This window comes from Hipposideros armiger, unplaced genomic scaffold, assembly GCF_001890085.2.
Source record: "Hipposideros armiger isolate ML-2016 unplaced genomic scaffold, ASM189008v1 scaffold_143, whole genome shotgun sequence".
NCBI lineage: Eukaryota > Metazoa > Chordata > Mammalia > Chiroptera > Hipposideridae > Hipposideros > Hipposideros armiger.
The window spans coordinates 1,381,149-1,403,564 of record NW_017731493.1 but is presented as its reverse complement, the minus strand read 5'-3'; the positions used below and the strand labels follow the sequence as shown (position 1 = coordinate 1,403,564).

At 37.1% G+C, this 22,416-nt stretch overlaps 1 protein-coding gene across 1 annotated transcript in view; it reads left to right on the top strand.

The window, feature by feature from the left end:
• HDAC9 (histone deacetylase 9) overlaps nt 1–22,416 on the top strand; it is an 820,423-nt gene that overhangs the window by 642,468 nt on the left and 155,539 nt on the right. Inside the window, exons 21-22 of the mRNA XM_019650652.1 lie at nt 907–1,026; nt 1,339–1,436. Of these exons, the coding sequence (XP_019506197.1) occupies nt 907–1,026; nt 1,339–1,436 (218 nt within the window). The remainder of the gene's footprint in view (nt 1–906; nt 1,027–1,338; nt 1,437–22,416) is intronic.

The window sequence follows — 22,416 nt, the reverse complement described above, 5'->3', positions numbered from 1 at the left end:
GGTGGTGTGGGGAAAGAAAAAAGAGGAGGAAGGAGGCTGGGAAGACAGCCATGATATAATATTAAAATTAGGCAGATTGGACAAGATTGCATAAAACCCCATGCCATCTTTCTGCTTTGGACCAAATGATTTAATAGCTAATGAGCTCATGCTCCTGTGTCTTTGACTTGCCATCACGATTTTACCAAAATAAAGTATGAAGTCCTTTTTGCATCTGGCATCTCTTTTGAAGTGATTCTAACTGCTGAGGGATTGCTAACTGAACTGAATGCTTCAAGAAAGCCAATTTACTCAGCTGGTTGCAAAGCCTTTGACCTTAATGGTGGGACTTGGCAAATCAATGCATACACGTATGTTTAGTGTTCTGTCAAGAATTGTGAAAATGCTCTGTAAGCCATAGATCCTTCTGCAAAATACTAGTTTGTAGTTTAAACATTAGTCTTTCTTCAGAGGCCAATGAGGCTAGTTAATTAAGCCTGAGGGGTTATGAACTGTTGGCAGTTAATAAGTCATAAAATTCCTCCATAAAACAGGATGCGAGATTCCATCACTGAAGCAAAGAGTACAAAGGGCCGGTGTATAAATATCTAATTGTACCAAAGGACTGGGCTTTCTCAATGACTGCTCATCTGGAGTCTCCAGGGCATGTGCACTGTGGTTTCCTGATTTTTAGAAGCCGGTTTAAAAAATGAGTGCATTAAAGGGTAATTTGCCTGAAAGTTCAGGAAGTAAAGGGGGTGGTGTGGAAGCAAACTGAAGGGGAGAGAGACAGAGGACACAGTGAGAAGACAAAACATGAGAAGGAGGGTAGGGTAGAGAGACAGGGAACTCAAAATCAGAAAACTTGTCTACACAGAGTTCGACATGACTGTATGTGTCATCTGTTCTTTTTCCCCCCCCCCGTAGGATGTTCACCATGGAAACGGTACACAGCAAGCCTTTTATGCTGACCCCAGCATCCTGTATATTTCCCTCCATCGCTATGATGAAGGGAACTTTTTCCCTGGCAGTGGAGCCCCAAATGAGGTTCGGTTTATTTCTTTAGAGCCCCACTTTTATTTGTATCTTTCAGGTAATTGCATCGCATGATTACCCATAATTTTCTTGTCCTTTGCTGGTGTTTTAAATTACACGAGATTACTGAATTGTCCCACGGGAGCAAAAACCAGTGCAGAACAAGTGCATAACCCAGAGCACTGGTTGTCAAGCAAGGGTGGGCTGATTTGACATGTTGTTTGATGTTTATTTCAAGAGCTCACATGTGTTTGTTTTCCTCTCTTCTTGCTTTCTTCCTTGTGCCCTCTTCTACCCGCTGTGGTGTGGTTTTTCTCTTCATAGGTTGGAGCAGGCCTTGGAGAAGGATACAATATAAATATTGCCTGGACAGGTGGCCTTGACCCCCCCATGGGAGACATTGAGTACCTTGAAGCATTCAGGTTGGTACTTCTTTCTCTGAAAGTGGCAAATTAGAAGACAAATGTCCATGGAAACTGTGCCAAATGTAAAACAGAAATGTAAATTTCTAACTAAGGCAGAGTGGCTAAAGGAGCCATTCTGCCAAAGCTTCATAAATAATGTTTGGTTAGGGAGATCTGAATATTGTTACAAAGCCAGTAAGGAATATATATATATATATATATATATATATATATATATATATATATATATATATATATATATAAGAAAAAAAGATTTATCAAGAGCTAGTTATATCGTTGGTGACTATCTTCTCCCATTCAGCAGGTTTGTGACTTTGCTTTGTTGATGGTTCCTTTCACTGTGCAAAAACTCTTTCATTTCATGCAGTCCCATTTGTTTATTTTTTCTTTTGTTTTTCTTGTCCAAGGAGACATATCTAAAAAATATATTACTAACAGCGATGTCAGAGAGTTTACTGCCTATGTTTTCTTCTAGGAGTTTTATGGTTTCTTACATTTAAGTCTTTAATTCATTTTAAGATTATTCTTGTATATGGCATAAGATGATGATCCAGTTTCATTCTTTTGCATGTGTCTGTCCAGTTTTCCCAGCACCATTTATTCAAGAGATTGTCTTTACCCCACTGTATATTCTTGCCTCCATTGTCATAGATTAATTGACCACATCAATGTGAGTTTATTTCTGGGTTCTCTATTCTGTTCTGTTGATATAGCTGTCTGATTTTATGCTGGTACCATGCTGTTTTGATTGCTATAACCTTGTAGTTTAGTTTGAAGTCAGGTAGCATGATATCTGTAACTGTGTTCCTCTTTCTCAAGATTTCTGTGGCTATTTGGGGTCTTTTGTGGTTCCATATAAATTTGAGGATTGTTTGTTCTGGATCTGTGAAAAATGTCATTGATATTTTGATAGCGATTGCATTTTGATAGTTTGCTTTGGGTAATATGGACATTTTAACGATGTTGACTCTTATTAATGGTATATGTTTCCATTTATTTGTATCTTCTTCGTTTTTTTTCTTCAACATTTTATAGTTTTCCAAGAGTACAGGTCTTTTACCTCCTTGGTTAAATTTATTCCTAAATATTTTATTCTTTTTGATGCAATGGGGATATAGTCAATAACATTGTAATAACTATATATGGTGTCAGATGGATACTAGATTATCAGGGTGATCACTTCATAAGTTATATAAAATCACTATGTTGTACACCTGAAACTAATATAATATTGTATGCCAACTGTAATTTAAAAACAAAATAATTAATTTAAAAAATAAATTTAAGAAAAAACCTAGTTGTAGTTATACAGGTATATTGGCCAGTGGCCCAGGCATGCTCTCCCCTCCCAGCAGAGAAGCCAAAAAGAACAAAACAGGAAGGTTTTATTAAGTAGTTCTGGAAAAGTCTGCCATTACAACATGATTGAGAGTGGACATAAACATTTTAAATGCTCTGAGCAGTCCTTCAGTACCTATTTAACTCTGTTGAACAGACATTTTCCAAACTTCATTGAACTATAGAATCCCTTTTGCACATAGCACCACTTAGCATTCTTAGTTCTGAGGAGCTAGCTCACTTTTGGAACATTGGCCTTGGCAATCTCATTTCATGGTAGAGTAAATGGCTTTTTCCTCATAATATGTGTAGTTTTCCTCTTACATTAAAACTTCAACTAATTAATTGTTTGTTTTCAGTTTCTCTACAAAATGTAGGCAGTAATAAAAATGTATACTTGTGTATACATATTGCATTCTGCTACATTTTTTTTCTAAGCAAAGAACTTTTTGAATTAATTTAAGCAAGAAATACAACAAATTAAAAGCTTTCTTTTTGGATATGGGTGTTTTTTTTAAGACATTATTCTATGGAATTAAAAAAAAATTTAGTCCATGAAAAGGTCTCTGTTTTAAGGAAAAATATCAGATTATGTCAATATGTGCTTCACTTGCAAGATTTTAGGAGATATTAACCTATTAGTAATATATGATGGGATATTTGGTTTAATAGAAAGCAAAAGCAAACAATTACATGATAAGAAATTTTAGAAGCATTAATCCTTTTTTTGAAATTTGCTATTTATAAATCCCCAAGGGGAAAATCCTGTTGATGTATTTAAAACTTAAGGAAATAATAAGGCAGTTTTTCAATAAATGCAGTTTTGGTGGGTTTCTCCTCTCCTGTGTATCATGCATACTTCATTTCTCATTTGAGGGTCACTTCTCATTTGAAAACAGGCCCAGGAAAAATGATAGAAAACTACTATTTAAAAAACAAACAAACAAACAAACAAAAAAACACAGACCAATGAAGTGGAATGAAGTGGAATCTCATCATTTTGAGAACCACTATTTTCAAGAAAATACAAAATAAATATATTTAGTTTGGTATTAGAGATACTGAAGAAAATTCTACCCATGTTCCAGATTTGTGATTAGGGAAAAAAGTATACACTCATATATCTATACTATTTGTGGAAAAAATAGCTGAAATAAGTTTATTGACTTTAAAACATGGGTTGTTCGAGAAGATAACTTGTGTTAATTAGAAGGAAAACCAAAAAATCATATTAAGAAATTATAGAGGTTTCAATGTTAGGAATTCTGTTTTGCCTATATTTGCGACTTAACAAACATTACTAGTGTCTTAAAGGAATTCTAATGGGAAAATAGACTTTAATATTATATCATCTATGAATATGTTTCCCAGGTTAACCTAATAACTTCATTTATACACACATTAAGTTCTTACCATTACTATATAGCATATGATCATATCCATTGATCTGCAATACAGAATTCTTAGTTTTTTTTATTATCATACTATTTGTGGTACTATAACTTTACATAAAAATTGATTGTGCATTCAGAGCAGGGAAGGATAATTTGTATTTTTTTTACCTACGGGTCTCACATGTCAAAATGAATGGTGTATGAGATTTTTAAAAGAAGCTTTTTGAACAGAACAATTTTATTAAATAATGTGATAACAGATATTAAGTGTACATTATTGTTTTTTAATTGAAATGGTAAGTGAATCAAGTGCTCCTGAAAGTGACTGGATGTCCTTAAGAATGGCACCTTCTCTTTCCCTGGAATGTGGGACGCTTTATACTGGCAAACTTTTCTAAACTTCCCAGTACAGCCACTATATCTAAACTTAATCAGAGGAGAAGCACCATTATTTAGAGGCTGTGGAAATGTAAAATTGTGGCTCTTAATGGTCATGCTTATTTAAGAACCAGATTAAAGCCATAATAAAATTGTTAATTTTGAACTACACCATGTCTGCTTGTCATTCAATGAGTATAACTAGAACTACCTATGAAGTGGTTATGTAGGAATCAGGAAAGTAACGTCTTTCTTTCAATCATTCAAAAAGACATTGATTGAACACGTATTACATGCCTGGCTCAGTGATGAGCACTTGGAAATCAGAGCTGACTTGATGTCAGGGAACATAATATAATAGAAGTGCTACTTATTGTTCTAGTGAAAAGATGTCCTTAGACATGGAGAGGGTAAAATGATAAACTCGCCTTGAAGGGTTTCAGGAAAGGTTTCATAAAGTGTTGTTCGACATGTGCTTTCAAGGATGAGTGGGAGTTTTCAAGGAATAAAGGAATTTGGAGTAGGGAAAATTCATTCTAGGCAGAGAAAACAGACGGAAAAGCATGGAGTCATGAAACGGTCTTGCTCTGTTGACTCAGTGTCATGAGGGTAGGATCATGTGTCAGGAATATGGATAATACTTCATAAAGCCTTTTGCAAAGAATTGTCCATCTAAAACTATAAATTCCTTTCTAATTTGGGGCCTTAATGAGATAAACTTGCGAATAATTTTAATAGTGTTTTATAAATATATCCTTATTAACACAAACTTTGTTTCCCAGTATTGAAACTGAAGATCTTTCTGGCATCTGTGTGTAGGTGTAGCAAATGGATATGGGGGGAAAGTAAACAGTGCCTTTCCTTTTTTCTTAATTTTTAATTGTTTCTGGATGGTGATAAGTATAGTTGGAGGAAAGCCTCTGTCAGTGAAGCTACATTTATCGTGGGATATAAGATGGTTGCTTATACCAGCCAAAATTTGTCACATATATTGCCCTTGTGGTATCTCTTATATCTATGGCAAAAAGAAAATTTCAGGCAAGCCAAACATTTTCATGTTTGTTATAAGCTTTAAAGGTAATTATTAAAATATAATGGAATATCTATTCAGATAACTAGTTATTTCTTTCCATGCAGTTATCACTCATCCCTGAAATCATGGGAGGATATACTTAAGATTTTTCATGAGAGTTTTAAAAATATTCAGTAATATCAAATATCTCTCATGTTCAACTAAAACATATTTTCAGGGTTACCATTTTACAAAATAATTATGGCTATTTTTATCGAGGTCTTACATGCCAAGTAAATAGATTTGAAATTTTATAGAAATTATGGCTAATTCTTAAGAGGTTTGTATGAACCACAGAGCTGCTAAATTTGAAGGGCCATGACGTGAATTCAGTTTATGGCTCTAAAATCTTTGCTCTTTTCTTTATACCACACTGCTACTTTTTTCCACTCTTCGTGACTCAAAAGACTAAGGAGTAATAAGGCAGAGTGAACTTTCACTAAAATGTAAGACTTTCTCCCCACAAATGCCTAGTACACAACATGGCAAAGACGAGCTCTTCAGTAATATTGGCTGAATGAGTCAGGGAATCAATGAGTGAGGCAGAGAACAGAGAAGGAATGACGATGACTACAGGAGAACCATTGGAAATGCTGGTAGTAAGCGAGCCTAGCAAAAGTCTGAGGGAGCTACATGAAGCCAATCTCTCAGCCCCTCAAGGACTAGTGTTTAAAAGAACTCTGGACACCCATGCATTTGCTTATACCAATATCAGGCACTTTCTCTTCATTCAACAAGTAATTTTGCCAAATGTCTGCTATGCAGTCTCTATTCCAGTCACTTCAAAAGATTGGTCCAATGGTTCTGTCTTATCCACGGTCCCGAGATGAGCACTGGATACATTATTTTTTGTTTGTTTGTTTGTTTTTAAGCTCAGCCATCCTGCCACCTCTTGGCAGCTCAGCAGCTGCTCAGCTCGGGCTGGGAATCGAACCGCTGTTGCTCAGAGCTCAAACTCTTGAGCAAGCTCTTCACCAACTGAGCCACTTGGCCAGCCCCTCATTTTTTAAAGATTAACTCTTTAAGAGTCTTGCAAATGTTAAAGTCATTATTTATATAAGAACACTGAAGGGCCGGCCGAGTGGCTCAGTTGGTTAAGAGCTCGCTCAAGAGTTTGAGCTCTGAGCAACAGCGGTTCGAGTCCCGGCCCAAGGTGAGCAGTCGCTGAGCTGCCAACAGGTGGCAGGATGGCTCAGCTAAAAAAAATAAATAAAAGAACACTGAAATAGTTTGTTTATAGTGGGCAAGAGACAATATGTGTGTCGTGCTTCTAATTAATTGTAGAGAGGAAAACATCTCTGAGTGTTTAACAAAATAAGTAGCAGTTTCCAGTGTAGAACTAAAATACTAATAGTCCTTTAAATTATGCCTATTTTATGAAATAAATAAATGAGTGAATGAATAACAATCCTTGTATAACTTTTTTTTTAAAGATTTTATTGGGGAATCAGGGGAGGGGAACAGCGCTGGGGAATCGGGGGAAGGGGAACAGACAAATTGCTGTCCTTTTGTTCTTCAATCTAGTTGTGGAGGACTTCGCTTCACTGGCCCACGTTGGTATTATCATTGCGCTCTTCCCTGCTGAGGCAGATTGGTCACTGGCCTCTGGACAGCCACTCACAGTGGTTCTTGGCAGCTCACACCGGCTACTGTCTGCTCACACTGGCTGCCAGCCACTCACGCTGGCTGGCGGCCACTCACGGTAGCTCATGTTAGCCCACTGCAGCAGGGGCTGCAGCCTACACCGTAGCCGGTGACTCACACCAGCCCAGCTCCAGGTTGAGCTGTTGTTCAGCATCTTAGCTGTGGCTGTGGAGGGCAGTGTCACTGGCCCTCATGTGGGATCCGAACCGGGGTCCTCTGGCATCCCAAGCCAGCTCTTAACCATCGCGCCACTCAGCCGGCCCTATATAACTTTTTAATATCAAAAAAGAAGCACTAACCCTTTAAAACCAGAAGGTTTTGATGAAAGAATAAATGACTCATTTGGCACGCACTAAGGACTAGGTAAGAGAGTGGCTTTGGGTTCCTTTGATGCAAACAAGCTGTGATTTAAAAAGTCACAGCTCTGCAAGCCGGTGTGTTATATATAGTCTGTAGCTTCCATAATTAATATTTGTTTATGATGAGGAGTTCCAAAAACAAAGGACCTATATACATATCAGCTCTTTGGGGATGTTCTCCTCAGAGGAAAACTGACCCAAAATGGTCTGTATCACTGAGGCTGTCAGCATGCCAACTACTGATTCGATTGAGTTATCTAATCTAGACATTCAACATCTAGCCAAATTTTTTGTTATTTTTATTGTAATCTTCCTATTTTTTTCTTTTCATTGACTTGTGAAGTATTTCTATTTAACCAACATGTCTTATGCTTACAAAGCTAGCCTTTGTTAAAATACTTTGACCATAGAACCAACTAGAATGTTTAATTATTTGTTATATAGTTAAAACAGTTGAAAGAGTTGAGCACATACAAACAGTCCAAACTGCTTCTATTTCTTTCTCATGTCTTTGGCTCAGACCCATTTCCGTTAATGGTATACACAAATTTAAAATCCATTAATACAAACTGTGACTGGAAACTTGACTAGATAGCATACCTATTCTCAGGTCATCAGTCAAACTGTCAATCTGTTCTAGATGTGGCATCTTTAAAATAGGAGCCATGGCTTCCTATGATTTCTCCACTGCTTGTGGCAAGAATAAAACAAAATATGCATTTAACTTAAGGGCAAAGAATAGAGCCCTGTTGTCATGTTCATAGAGCGTGTGTTCTTCCCATAACTAATCAGTAATCGTTGGCCTGGAGTTTTGCAGAATGGTTTGGTTTACCATGGAATGATGGTAAATACTTTGGGGCATAGGGCACATAAATAGGTGCAATATTTTATTTTCTTGCCTTGTGATTTTATCAAACATACCATCATTATTCTAATTCATTTTAGAGCACTGACTTCTAAATATTTTGTTCATTTGCATAGACTGAATAAGAGGTTGCTCAATTCTGTCTGAGAAGCGAGATGGGATCATAGTAAATTTTTATTTCTCTCTTGTTGATAATGACAACTAAGTTAATTTTTATGGTTATTCTTATTTTTATCATTTTAATGTAATTCCATTCTAAGTGAGTGGGAAGGAATGCCATTATAAAAACAATAACTAATAACTTAATATAATGATGAAAATAACATAGTAGTAATAGTAGTATAGAACCTTCACTGAGGCCTTCATATTTGCTAGTTGCTCATTTCTTTCATCTTCACAAGTTGAGCTAAGTGCTCCCAGTTTCCAGAGGAGAACCACCAAGCCCCTTTTGCATTTCATTAGGTTTCCTGCTGTCACACAGCTGGTAAATAGTGATCAGGGATTCCGTGGCAACTCATATTAATGTGTAGATGACAGTACTCCTTTGGCCCAAGATATATAGTCCCTCTGTCAAGAGTAGAGGTGACAAAACAATAATATAGTGAGAAATTCTTTGCAAGTGTATTTGAGTCTATCCAACATTTGGCTTGGGCATTTAAATTGGTAACACTGTTTTGAAATTGAAAATAACTTTTAGACTTTCACTACCCTTGTATCATATAATAACTCCAAACCACTTATTTTTGTGTCTTTCCCTCATCGGACATACTAAGAGAGCCTACCAGATGAAATCCCTCTAATTTTTCTTCCTTTTGATAACTTAGACTACTTACAATGGAAAATATATTTTTCCTACTTTGTTAAAAGAAGTATACATTTAGATTTTTTTAGAATGTGCATGTAATTGAACTTGAGAAATACCAAATTAAATTTTAATAGAACGTAGAGTGATAAATGAGCTTTTAGATCCAGTTTTGAAATAAAAAATGATTTGTTGTCATCTAAAAATCATACTCAATACTGCAAAATGATTTGGGGGTCTTATTTTGTCTATAAGAGCTGTGGTTGATGCTTCCCACTTTGAAATGTTTCCCACTTTCTCAATTGTTAGTGACAACCAAATATATTATGCTCATGATAGTATGTATTTTCCCAAGGATGCCGAAGACATTTTGGAAGAGGGCAGAATTTCTTGAAACAATTTGCCAATATGAAATACTGTACATATCAAATTGGCCCTACTACCATCTTTCCCAGACCATTTATCATAGCTCACAAATCAAGCCCACATTTTCCTTTTCTGAAAGACTTGGCTAATAAAGAAGATATGGACTTCAAATTCGAACTTGTCAATCAATCTTGGGAACAAAGCAGTAATGATTTTCATCTATTGATATTTTATTTCAATGAAGAGCAATACATATGAATTTACTGCTGGTGGGATCTACGGTTTTATTCATTGTCCAGATTCTATTCTTTACATTCAGCATGTAGAGATATTTTAAGAGGTTTTATCAGAATCGGTCAGAAGAAAAAGATCCATAAGAATGAATTTTAGAAAGCTGTCAGCTCTATCTGCTCTTTAGTTTCAGCAAAAAGTATACTTTAAGAACATTTTTTTCTCTTTCATCTGTGCAACATATTGTACCAATTTTCATCAAAAAAATTACAATTTCTATAGGTGTGTGTCTCTAGATACCCTTAGAATTCTGCTCTTTGACCCTGGGAGTAAATTGATCTTATGCACACCTGTCTTCCTTGGGAAACTTGCAAACTTCATTTTTAAGCTGAGCATCAAAGAGATATGATATTATTAGACAGTATAGAGCTCAGGTAAAAAGTCCAGGAAGTATCTTGAAGTGCTTGAAGTTCTGAAAGGTGAATTATATTATCCGTAGTGAAGAACTATTTAAAATAGTTCAAATGCTACAACACTGTTTTTACTATTATTTTAAAAGGTCAGATCAACTATAAAAATTTTAAGAGAAATTTTTCCCTTCTGACTTAGAACAGTTTTAAAGCCAAAAATTTCAAGGAATTTGTATAGCAATTATACAGTTTTCCAAATAATAAGGACTAATTAAAAGAGTAGCTATGTTCAATCCACTCGTTTTTCCTAGCAGTTCTCTCTAAAAAAGCAAACAGTGTGCGTGACTAGAAGTGTTTTGCTTTTATTTTCAAGATGAAACAATGGATTATAAAACCTTTGCTTTGCACAAAAACCTCCCAACATATGTGTAATACTCACAGATATCAGGAAGTGAAAGCTTTTCCACTAAATGTCACTGTGAAGCTTTTTAGGCCAGAAATAGCAGATCTTTTGGACTGTCAAACAACTCAGATCAGTTCATTAACTTAAATCATCTCATCCAGTAATAAATGGACTTGTTGTGCAGTTAATTATGATATGACACAGCCAGAATGGAAGATAAATATAATTGAAAAACCATGGAGTCACACTTTTTTCACAGTTTTAGGGAGGATTTTAAGATTAAGTTTCATTTACTGGTAAGATAAAGCCCAATAAAAATCGCTTATCCTGTCTCATTGAATAGCTATTTACTAACCAAATTTCAGTGCCTTTGGGTCTTAGACGTGTTTTCTTGAAACAGAGTAATTCCCCTCCATTTGCATGATTTCACATCTAAAGTTTAGTATAACTAAATTTATTAACACTTTGTAAGCGGGCATTTTTCTCTATACGACGAGTTTACTCGTTTCCCGCAAACAATGTGTTAAGATGACAAGTAATGTAATAACAAAAAGATATAATTTTTGTTTTCATAGACTGTAAACATAAATTTGTGTCCCTCTTTTGAGAACTAAATAAAATATGTTTACTAATAAGAATTTACTTATTCACTTTTCCAAATAGAGGGATCATTTTTCTGTTCCACAGAAAGTCTGGTCAGATATTACTTCCGAGATGCAGGCCTGATGTTTACACCATTCGATGGTAGGCGGGACTTGCAGAGACTAGTCCAAGTCTTTGCAAGACATCAAACATCTGGATGATAGAACTCAGTTTTCCATATTTAATCCCAATGATTTGATGTCATGTAGATGGAAATTGTAAATCAACATCTGTTCCTATTTATGCAGATATTTAAACTCCTCTGGCACTCTCCTAGGAGGGTGAGGACTTGTCCTTGATTCTGTTCTGAATCTGTTCATCTTTCTTGCGGGCATCACTGGCCTGAGTATTGGTTGTCTGCACATCTTCTGTTCCTAAGAGCAGCATTGCTGTTGTAAAGCCATATGGAGGGCAGCGGGCTTATGAACTGTGTACCTTCTGATGGAAAAGGCTTAGGAAAATAACTTTCTTGCCATTATAGTTCATATTTCACAATTTAAAAAGTGGGAAGGAGAAGAGGGGAGGTAGATGGTTGAGTCACCTTCGAATCTCAGCAGAAATTTAAATCCACCTACATCTCAACTTGGGAATATTTTGCGTCCCAGAGCAATTGTGCAAAAGGCTGCCAAGAAAATAGCATCTACATATTATCTTACCTGTTCAAGGAAGATGCATATTATTGCAACTGAAGCAAAATATTGGCTCACCTAGGAAGTGTATTTTTGGTTGTTCTTCTTGAAATTAAAGCAATATTGGAGTTACTGAAATGGACTGAATTTCAGAAACAAATGAGCATTTTTATTCAAACAGTAGTCAAAGGCAAAGAAATGAAAAGGAGTTTATTTGCAATCCAAAGCAAGAATGGAGCAGGCATAGATTTAAAAGTTTGGTAGCCCAAAGCATGCTTGGTCCCTGAGTCCTCTGTGCTTTCAGTTTCAGAAACGTTTCTCAGATATTAATGTTGCCACACTGGACTTTGCTTTGTGTCCCCAAGTCCGCTCCCTTATACAAGTTTCTGATACTATGAATTCCCTTTTATATTCCAGGATTTCTAAATTGAAAATATCATTGTAGAAATTATGCCGTTATGCCTTTTTCGCCAATAAATATAATTCAAGTGTCACAGCAGGTGAAAAAGGCAGGGACAGAAATAATCATATCTGGTGTGTGTTGTATTTTACTGATTTTGGTAAAAAAAAATCATCTGATTACATTTTAAATTACTTAGAGAACTGAGATCTTTCAAGAATTTGTTAGTATGTTCCACTAATACATTAGTTTCGTTTTTTGAAGATATGACAATTGATAAAAATCAAATGATACGTGGAATCCAAAAGAAGAATTAATATGAAAGAAGGATAACTATCACTCAGCTGTTAGTTTACTAGTGTCAATTTTTAAAAGATAACATTAATATTTTGTCTATCTGCCTTCTAAAATAGAAATTATATATACATATTACATATTATATATTATATAACATAATATGTAATATATAATATATATGTATAATGTTTGATACAATTCTCTAAACATGTTTTTGAGAAGTTAGAATGTAGACATCATCCCATTGTCAGAGGTGAGTGTGCAATCCTGTACCAAGTTTGAAGGGCTTAGGAGGCCCAATTTAAAATTTTGTTGTTTTATAATAACTTTGGAAAAGTGTATTGTTCCTTGTAAAATACCCACATGTTCTCCTTTGGAATGGCTCCAGACTGTAACTGAACCGCGAGGTGGCCCCCTGGTGCTTTATGTATTGTTTAATTGTTTGCCTTTGGTGGATGTTTTTGTTAAAGGCCTATTATTTAGGATAAGACCAAAGTGTCGTTTTAAGAACAACAGAAGCAGAGCTATTCCGCCCCATAGTTCTGGTTCATAGGTGTGCTAGTGGACACTGGATGCAGCTAATGAGCCTGCTGCCATATTTCCTTGTAATACTTCAAAAAGAGAAACAACAACGATGAACAAAACCCTGGGTTTTTATTTTCCTCCAATAAAACACAACTGGATTGGCTAGAAGAGCATGAGTCTGTATGGCTGTGCCCAGGGCAGGAAGGAAGAGAGGTATCTGTGTGCTGTGTGTGCCCCCTCGTCTGTCTTATGTTTTGGTCCAGGAGAAGCTAGTCTGGAGCTGTATGTACTTTGGCGCATGCGTGTGGCTGTATCAAGCCTGAGGAGTTGGGAGTGTGGGGAGCAGGGAGCCATGTGTTAGGAGGGCCATGGTGTGCTTTCCTGGGGTGTTTACCAAACCCATGTATGCATTAGTGTATGTCACAGCTGTAAGAAAGTTCTTAATGGCCTCTCCTGCTCCACATTCCAATTGCAAGACAAGTATGATTCTGAGATTGTCAGATCACTCTGAATATAAATTAGGTCTGGGAGAAGTTTTTAATTCAATAATTTTAATTCTAAATGCTCTACTTCTGCCTGAATATTTTTTCTTCTGAAGTGGCATCATCATACCACTCACTGATCTCTCAAAAGTTGGCTCTGGAAAGAATTCAGTGTTCCCTAGCAGGTCCTTGCCACAAAGAGCAAGCAGGAATTTGATTAGTCTTCTTCCCAAGCTAGTCTCTGAGACTGTGACCCACCCTGAGGCAAAAAAAAAAAAAAAACAAACTTGAAGGCAATATACCTTGATACAATTTCTAGGACTTAAATGATCTCATTAAATTCCGATGCTAGATATCATTGACATTGGAGGAAATATGATTATTGACAAAATGTAAGCCTGTTATATACTATATCACTTCAAAAGGAGAAAGGCCATTAGGCTATAATTACATCAGAAACAGTATACACATTTGGCTGGTTTATAAACTGTCACTTTCAGAAGTATGAAGACGTATAAAAGTTTCCAAAGGCTCCATTATGACCCTATTTCCAACAGTATTCTCTGACAAACTAAATAAATTACTGCATATATTGGACCTTTGAGGCTTGGGGCAAAGAATGGAAAAATTATTTACCAAAGCTTGAAAATATTTAATCACTAGAGGCAGGGGGGCAACGGTGTTTTAATTAGCAGGTCCTCGGGCCATTGGCTGACTGGAAGCTTTCTCAAACAACCACACAAATGCACTGAATAGCTGTTTGCCAGCCTTAGGGTCAGGCCTGAGATGAAACAGATAAGATAATTGGCTCTAATGAAATCCAGAAGGCCTTGGCTTTCTTGTTTGAGCTTGGATTTGAAAAGTGCGTGTGGAAGTGAGGCTTAATTCAAACCAGAACTGAGCTAGGCCCGTTTCTCAGTGACTTTGATATTGTTTGAAGTTCTAAAAGTGTTCGCCACACCACTAGCCTGCTGGGCTGGGCCTCCCTGGTACCCTTAATTACTAAGCTTTATTGCTGACTTTACTACACAGGAAAGGGGCCATTATATGTTCCATCAACATCAGCTCTTCTCAGATTGGAGGAAAGGGCAGGGTTAAAGGCCACTGTAGGAAGGCAAAAACTTCACTTTGAGGTAGTCAGATCATTTACCAGTGTTGAATTTCACTGTTATGCACATACATTCCTTACAACACAGAAGCCCAATTTCCATTTTTTTTTTAAACAAGTGATTACTTCTCAAAACATTTTTGTTTGTGCCTGGTTTTTGCAGAGAGGACATTTATTTTTTGAGGGGCTGAAATGATTGCACCTGATACATTGAAAAAAATAAATAAATAAAAGTACAACACCTCCCAATTAATCATCACACCAGAAAGGTCTGGTTGGATTCTGTAATAAGGAGGATTATTATTAATGCCCCTTTGAAGTGGAAATAAGTGAGGAACCCTCCTGTGGTGTTAGAGTTGTCCTGACACCCTGAGGAATAAAGACCCCTCAGGAGACTCTACAAAATTAAATCCCAGCTTCTAGAAATTCTCACAAAGAAGTTACACAGAAGTGCTCCCAATTCTTCCGAAGCCAAGAAGCAAAAATGAGGAAGTCGCCCTCTTAGGGGTTGGCTATAGTGTCACCAAGGAAGTCATCCTTCTGCAGTTTGCTGCTGCTCTTCTTTTGTTCCAATTTGTAAAAATGGATTATGCATCTTAATGAGTTGATAATTATTCAGCCCTTGACCCTCTCAGATGAGGAGACCTGGTCATGCTGTGAAAGCCAAGGAACTTGGAGTCCAGACCTATTTCCTGCTCTATTTATCACCTTTTAGGTGGGAAAGTCATGAGTGATACCATCTGACTTGGCTTTCTTTGAAATAAAAAGTTAATTGTTTTTGCATTATTTAAGTAAACTTGACATTAATGTGTTCTAATTTCAAGCCTGATCCTGGTGACCATTCATTCAGTACTACTTACTGAGTATTCTTCCTCACCGGCTGCAGTAGATGCTAGCTCTTCACACGGATGTGTCCAGGCCTTAGTAACCTTATGGTAGAACCCAGGAAGATGTGCATTTGGAAGACAAAACTGAGCCACCACTCTGTGAGCTCTGCTAAGAGAAATTGAGGAGGCCCTGACAGACTTGTGCCAGTAATGAACATGATGTCAGCTCACACCAGAAGAAAGAAGAGTCTGAGAATAGTCAGCCAATTCAAAGAACGTTTTTATTTTTCATTAGGTACTGTTATGGACTGAACTGTTTCCCCACAATTCATGCGCTGATACCCTCACCCGCAATGTGACAGTATTTGGAGATGGCACCTGAGGGAAGTAATTAGGGGTAGAGGAGCTCATGAGGCGAGAGCCCTGATCTGATGGGATGACTGTCCTTGTAAGAGGAGACGCCAGAGAGCTTGCTCTCTCCTGCTTTCCCTGTGTGCGAGCACTGAGAGAAGGCCCTGAAAGCACAAGACAAAATGGTAGCTGTCTACCAGCCAGAAAGACAGCCCTCACCAGAACCCAACCATGTTGGCACCCTGATCTCAAACTTCCAGGCTCAAGAATTGGGAGACAATAATTTTCTGTTGGTTAAGTTCCCCGGTCTATAATATTTTGCTATGGCTGTCTGAGCAGATTAAGCCACCCAAAGGTCTTTGGGAAACCAAACAACTGAATAATGGCTCTAAATTTGAGATACCAATAAAAGTATTTTCCAAACTACATTCTGCTAAATACTAGATACAGAGAGTGTAAATAGGTATTCCTCAGTAATAAAAAAGCATCCTATGGTGAATCAAATCTCCTCTTGAAGGTAAAATAATTTGCAAAAGCATATTAAAGACATTAAGGATTCCAGTAGTAAGGAAATCTTATGTTATTGTGTTTCCTCAAATTACTTGAACATAGACTTCCACACTCCCCCAGTTTCTTTACCCGAAAATCATTATAAATATCATGAAAGCTAGCATTCCATATAACAGAGTTTGGAAAATCCCTGATATATAGAGAGAGCAAACTTAATGGGCATTTTAGACAGTTTGTTATTAATTAAATAGATATGATAATATGAAAGTGTTACAAACACACCTACTTAAGATCCTCGCAATCAATCTAATTAAAAAGAGCAATAAATTATATGATTTTATAATACATCATACAGTATTTTATTATCAGATAAACTGAGCACTTGGGTGACACATAGTCTACAGATTGTCTTCTCCTTTCTCCACTGGTTGTATCTGGGTGGTTCTTAGGAACACTGAGTCATAAAGACAAAGAAAGAAGGAAAAACAGAATCAACAACAGAGGGAAAAGAGGGTCAGTTTCCTTTGATATCACTATGAAGTCATCCAGTGAATTTTCTTAGGGTAAAGTTACTGCCATTCAAAATTGTAGCAAATTGGTGATATTTTACAGTCACTGTGTATATTTTGTTTCAGCTTAAATATGTGCACATATCTTCCAAACTTATTTTAGATCAGATATGACACATTAAAAACATGGATTTGTTGGGGTTTTTTTAACTCTTACAATTAGCAACAAATTGCAGTGTGAACATATAAGTGGTTTTATGAGTAAATCCATTTATGGACTTACAAACTTTTAAGACCTCATTCGTTATTCATGACTATGTTTTGCTGAGGGAAAGAAAAGGAGCTTAATTTGTCTTTATGTCAAGAGGGAAGAGTTTCAATTAAGTGAATACCCTTCATGATAAGAAACCAAACCCTGAAATAAGACAGTAAATGTTAAAATATATTACTTTTCTTGGTTAAAAAAGAGAGTGGTTTTGGGAGTGCACCCTATGGTGTCATGGTGTACCAATGTCATTTTGTTTCCAAAGATAATATTTCTAAATGTACAGATGTTCTGAACTTTATTAAACCACAGCTGTGGTTATCACATATTTATTCAAAAGCTATTACAGCTATCAAAGCAATAAATCAGCAAAGTCCTTAGTCATTTGCTTAAAATGCTCTTTTGTTTTACTGCATGTATAAGCACTCAGCCAGTGTCTTTAAGATATCCATGTAAATTGAATTATATAAGTGAAAGGGAAAAACAAGCCTAATAAAAATACATGAATAAGCAAAAAAAAAAGATTTTTTTTTTGTATCAAAGCATTCGGACGTCATTATGACACATGAGCCTTTATGATATTTAATAGATTCCAAAAAAAGAAAATACTTTTCTTGACTAATACAAAAGAATGCGACCTTCCTTGGCTAAATTAAATTGGCCCTCATTGCAATGTGCCAAGTACGGCATGTGCTCACAAATCCTGCTGTGGCTGGAAAACTCAGTGTTCTCTGTGAGACAGACTCCTTCTTCTCGTTCTGGGAGATGCAGAGATGTGACAGTTCTCTTTCCAAAATGACAAGTGAGGGAAGAATTCTTCCCTGGAATAAACCTTCAGAATGCTTCCTTCCGTGAATCATCAGTAGATTTTTCATGGGGCCCAACATAGCGATGTGTCTTTCTTACCAAAGCCCAAAAGCTCTGCATCTATTGGAATATTTTCCTTCTCCTCAAAACATCCTTATAAATTGGAAGGTACTTACGAAGATCAAACAGGAAACTGGCGTGAAGGCTAACACGGAAGCTTAGATGTTCCCTCACCAGGAATTCAGAAGGGGAAACTGAGTGCAGCCCTAAGACAAACATGAACATATTTGGTAATCCACTCAGAAGAAACTAGTTCTGGTCACAGTGCTTCCGGTTGCCCAGCAGTGGCTCACGTCTGCTCTCCACAGAATTCCGGCAGGAGGACCTGGGCTGCAGTGGCTGTCACAGTTTCTTGGTGCTTTGCTTTACTATTGTCTCCTAGTAATTATCGCCCATTATTTGCCTTCCCATGAAACTGCATCTTTAATTCTCAAAGGGTGCACCTGAAAGGTTAAGACCTGGATTCATATAATGTAATTTTTTTCTGCAATTTTAATTGGCATATTGATTTCTGTTACATCATCCAATCAACTTTTAACAATTCCATTAACATTGAATGTCTGTAATTAGTTCTGTCTTTTAAAATATATCCATGAAAGCAAACAGTTTTCCATTTTCTTGTACAAAAACATCAGTTCAAAGTTGGTTTCCTGAATGCTTAGATTCTTTAGACTTCCTTCCCCATTTATCATACAGGACTGGCTACTCCGCAGCACCCTCTTCCCTTCTGGCCGGCAGTTATGCCTGGGGGGGGGGGGGAAATACCAGAGAAACTGAGGTTTATCGGAAACTTGTTCCCTGATAAAGCTCTCTTGACGTGGCTGCTGAAGGTGCAGCAATGGCACAGCTCTGTTCTGACTGCCTGGTCAGTGTCTTGGTCCAGCCTTTGGTGCTTGAGGCATCCTTCACGAGTCCGGATATGCATAAAGCTGCCTGACACGGACCCGACCTACTACAGGCACAATTCAGAACAAGTGTCTGTGGAGGAAAGCGCAGAAGTACCCAGCAGTCTCCCTGGAGCAGCTTCCAGTGCTGATTGGGAATGAAAACTGCTATGAGACAGAGAGTGAACAAAGCATGAAATCTTGACTATGCAATAGGTGAATCCAGATGAAGGAAAGGGATGCTATTCCAAGCCTTGTAAGTACCCCGCTGCCCCACCCCACCCCACCCCCGCAGGCATCCAGGGGAGGGCGACTTCACACAACATGGACGGCCATGCTATCTATCATTCCTACTCAGGGGTGGACCCTGGTTTATGGGTCTCAATCATGTGCAATTACAGGGACTCTCTTTCAGAGAAAAAAATACAAAGAAAAATTTAAAAATAGGCACAGGGCCTTGGAAAAGGTTCATGTTAGCGAGGGACCGAAAATTAAGCTACACTAGCCTTATGGTAAATATCCCTTGGTCCGTAGATTCCCTAATACCCTCCCTATATTGCCATTATTTTGAAGGAAACAGTGTACAGCGTACATTCAGTAAAGTCAGTGGTGTGCTAGCTAGTGATGGGAAGCAGAGGAATTCTACAAGGGTGGAGGATTTCTTAAGAGACATTGCACTGACAGAGAATGGTTTTGACATAAAAATTTAACTAGGGATACTTTCTTCATCCTAAGGCATGTGCCACGGGGATCACAGTCAAGGATTTCTTTGCTCTCTCTTTCCAGTGTATGCTAAGGTAGATTAAAAAAAAAACACAAAAAAAACCCCATCAAGAGAAAATAATGAAGTCAATTCAAACAAAACAAAACAAACCAGAGTGGAGTTGGGGAAAGCAGCCAATGCCTGCGTGGGGAGCATATGCCTCTATACTGATTTTGGTGCGAACCTGTTTGTGAACATGTTTGAAATCTGGACCGAGGCGAGGCCCTGGCCTGGCTCTGCCTTTCCTCCTAAGGGGTAGAGTTGCTTTAATGCGGTTCACGTGTAGGGTGTTTCATCTTAACTAGAGTGATTTATGTTAATGAAATGAAACAGAGAAAATACCCTTGACATCCTAGTCTCCTTTAAAAAATATTAAATAAATATGTCCAGGACTTTTGTGTGATTATATTTATTAAAACAAATGGAAGACTTCAATACATTCCAGAATGAATTTGTAGTGACCCTGGGTAGGGTTAAGTCCATTAGAGGGGGGGAAAAATGAGTTTTGGCATTCCTTACCAATTCGGAAATTTCTAACCATCCATTAAGATCAGATAATGAGCATCGATTCTAAGGGAATTTATTCTGTGATTTAGAATACTTTTTATTTTTATTTTTTTTGGTCTGGCTTCTAAAAATGGGATCCCAACATCATTCACAAAATATATTCAGGGCTTCTTTACAAATCTGATACTAGGCCTCCCTACTACTTCGTTGGAAGTTAAGTATGTGCCATCTTTGCCTGTAAAGTGTCTTTTTGAAAAGGTTACAATTTAAGAGTTTAGTTTGTAGTGTTTGTTTTTACTAATTATAGAACTAGTCATTGTAACAGAACTTACAAAGAAACAGACTCTTTTCAACTCAGGTTTTATTCATGTACATTTGCCTATCCCCAGACAAACGATTATGTAATTAAATTCCATGGAAATTAAATTAGTCAAATGAATAGATTTTGTTTTTAAAAATCAGCTGATTGAATTTTTTCTCAGAAGTTACCTAACTGAAAAAAACCTTAGATAGAGAACCTGCCTGGTTATCTTAACTGCTGATTGAATTATAATTTATCTAGCTGATTGTGACATTTAGAATACCCAGAATTAGCCAAGGAAAAAGTTCACTTGCCCGAAACATATTAACATAGTTTTAATTCCACTAGTACAAGCACACAGTAATCTGTTTTCAGAGGACTATTTAAAGTCATAATTAAGAAAGCAAAACTGAATAAAATTTGTATTTAAAGAAAACCCTTTTGTCCATTGCCGTGGTCAAATTTCACAAGATATGTACCAGAGATTTGCTTAGTGTGATGGAACTACAGTGTGATGGAACTATAGGAATTTGGTAAGCGTGTCAGGGGCAGCTACCTGCTAATATACAGGACAAAATAAAATGAAAGGGGATTTTATAACACATTCCTAAGACATGCTTAGCTCTATCTGCTGGTTGATACATCTTTACATGGTCATATATTAGTAACTGAGAATGTATATTTTTATTTTGAGATCTCGGATATAGGTATTAAGAAAATTATATTCTTGTGGGGCTTATGGTTGATGGTAACTGTGATGATGTCCCTTTAATGAGCACCGAGGTTGTTATTGTACCTTATAGCATAGAAAATAAGCCTGTGACACTTCAAGAGCATTATCTGTTAGACAGAAAAAGGGATTGGAAGGAGGGTCAGTATATGGGTAAAGAAAGCATAGAAATGGCTACGTGAGGATGAATAAAAGGAAATAGACAAAGGGACGTGAGAACAGGGTACAAAGGCTTGAGTATGAAATGCTAAAAGAAAAAAAAAATAATGGAGGAAATATAAAAAGTCTAATAGAGGAGTAAATAATCAAATCAGGGGATATTTTTAAAAACAGGTGGCGTTAAGAAGCCACTACAGCAAGGAAAAAGCAAAAATAATAAATGCCATTATTTTCAATTCCTATCATTTGTAAAAATGGGGCTTTATCATGATCATTGACATCACAGCTTTTATGGTCTGTGTATTTTGTCATTGCACTCAAAGCCCCAAAGAAAGCAATGTGGTCAGTCTGAAATAATTGGCCAGGTCTTCTGTTGTGATTGTCAAATATTTTGAATATCACAGTAGTTTCAAATAATGCTTTATAACATAATGAGGAAACTGATGCAATTGGTTGCAAAAGTGATTGGTGTCAGATTTCAGATATAGATGGAATAGGCTAGAAGGGATCCTTTAACCCCACCTCACCCTACTCATCAAGGGCAGAGTCTGAAGCCAGAGAAACAGAGGCCTTGCCTGTATCACCCAGCCAGTGAATGGCAGAGTCTGGTCTCCAACACAGATTGTCTGACTTCAAGCCCCAGGCCCTTCACACTAGATGACATACAGCAAATTTTTCTAAAGACACATCCCAAAAATATCTGTCTTGCCCAGCACTGTGTTATTGTAGAAGAGGGGATTTGAAAGCTTGACTGATTGATCAGTGACTGTTCTCTGTGAACCTGACATAAATGCACATTTTCTCTATTTAGAGAAAACAGTTGCAGTAATTTTTTTAACCTGGCCCATGGTCAGCAGCCCTAATCTCCACCATCCTATCACTGCTAGAGATGGTTGAGCTGTAAGACTTCACCATGCGTGCTCCTTTCCTGCTTGTCATCTGCAGTTGCTGTTCATAGT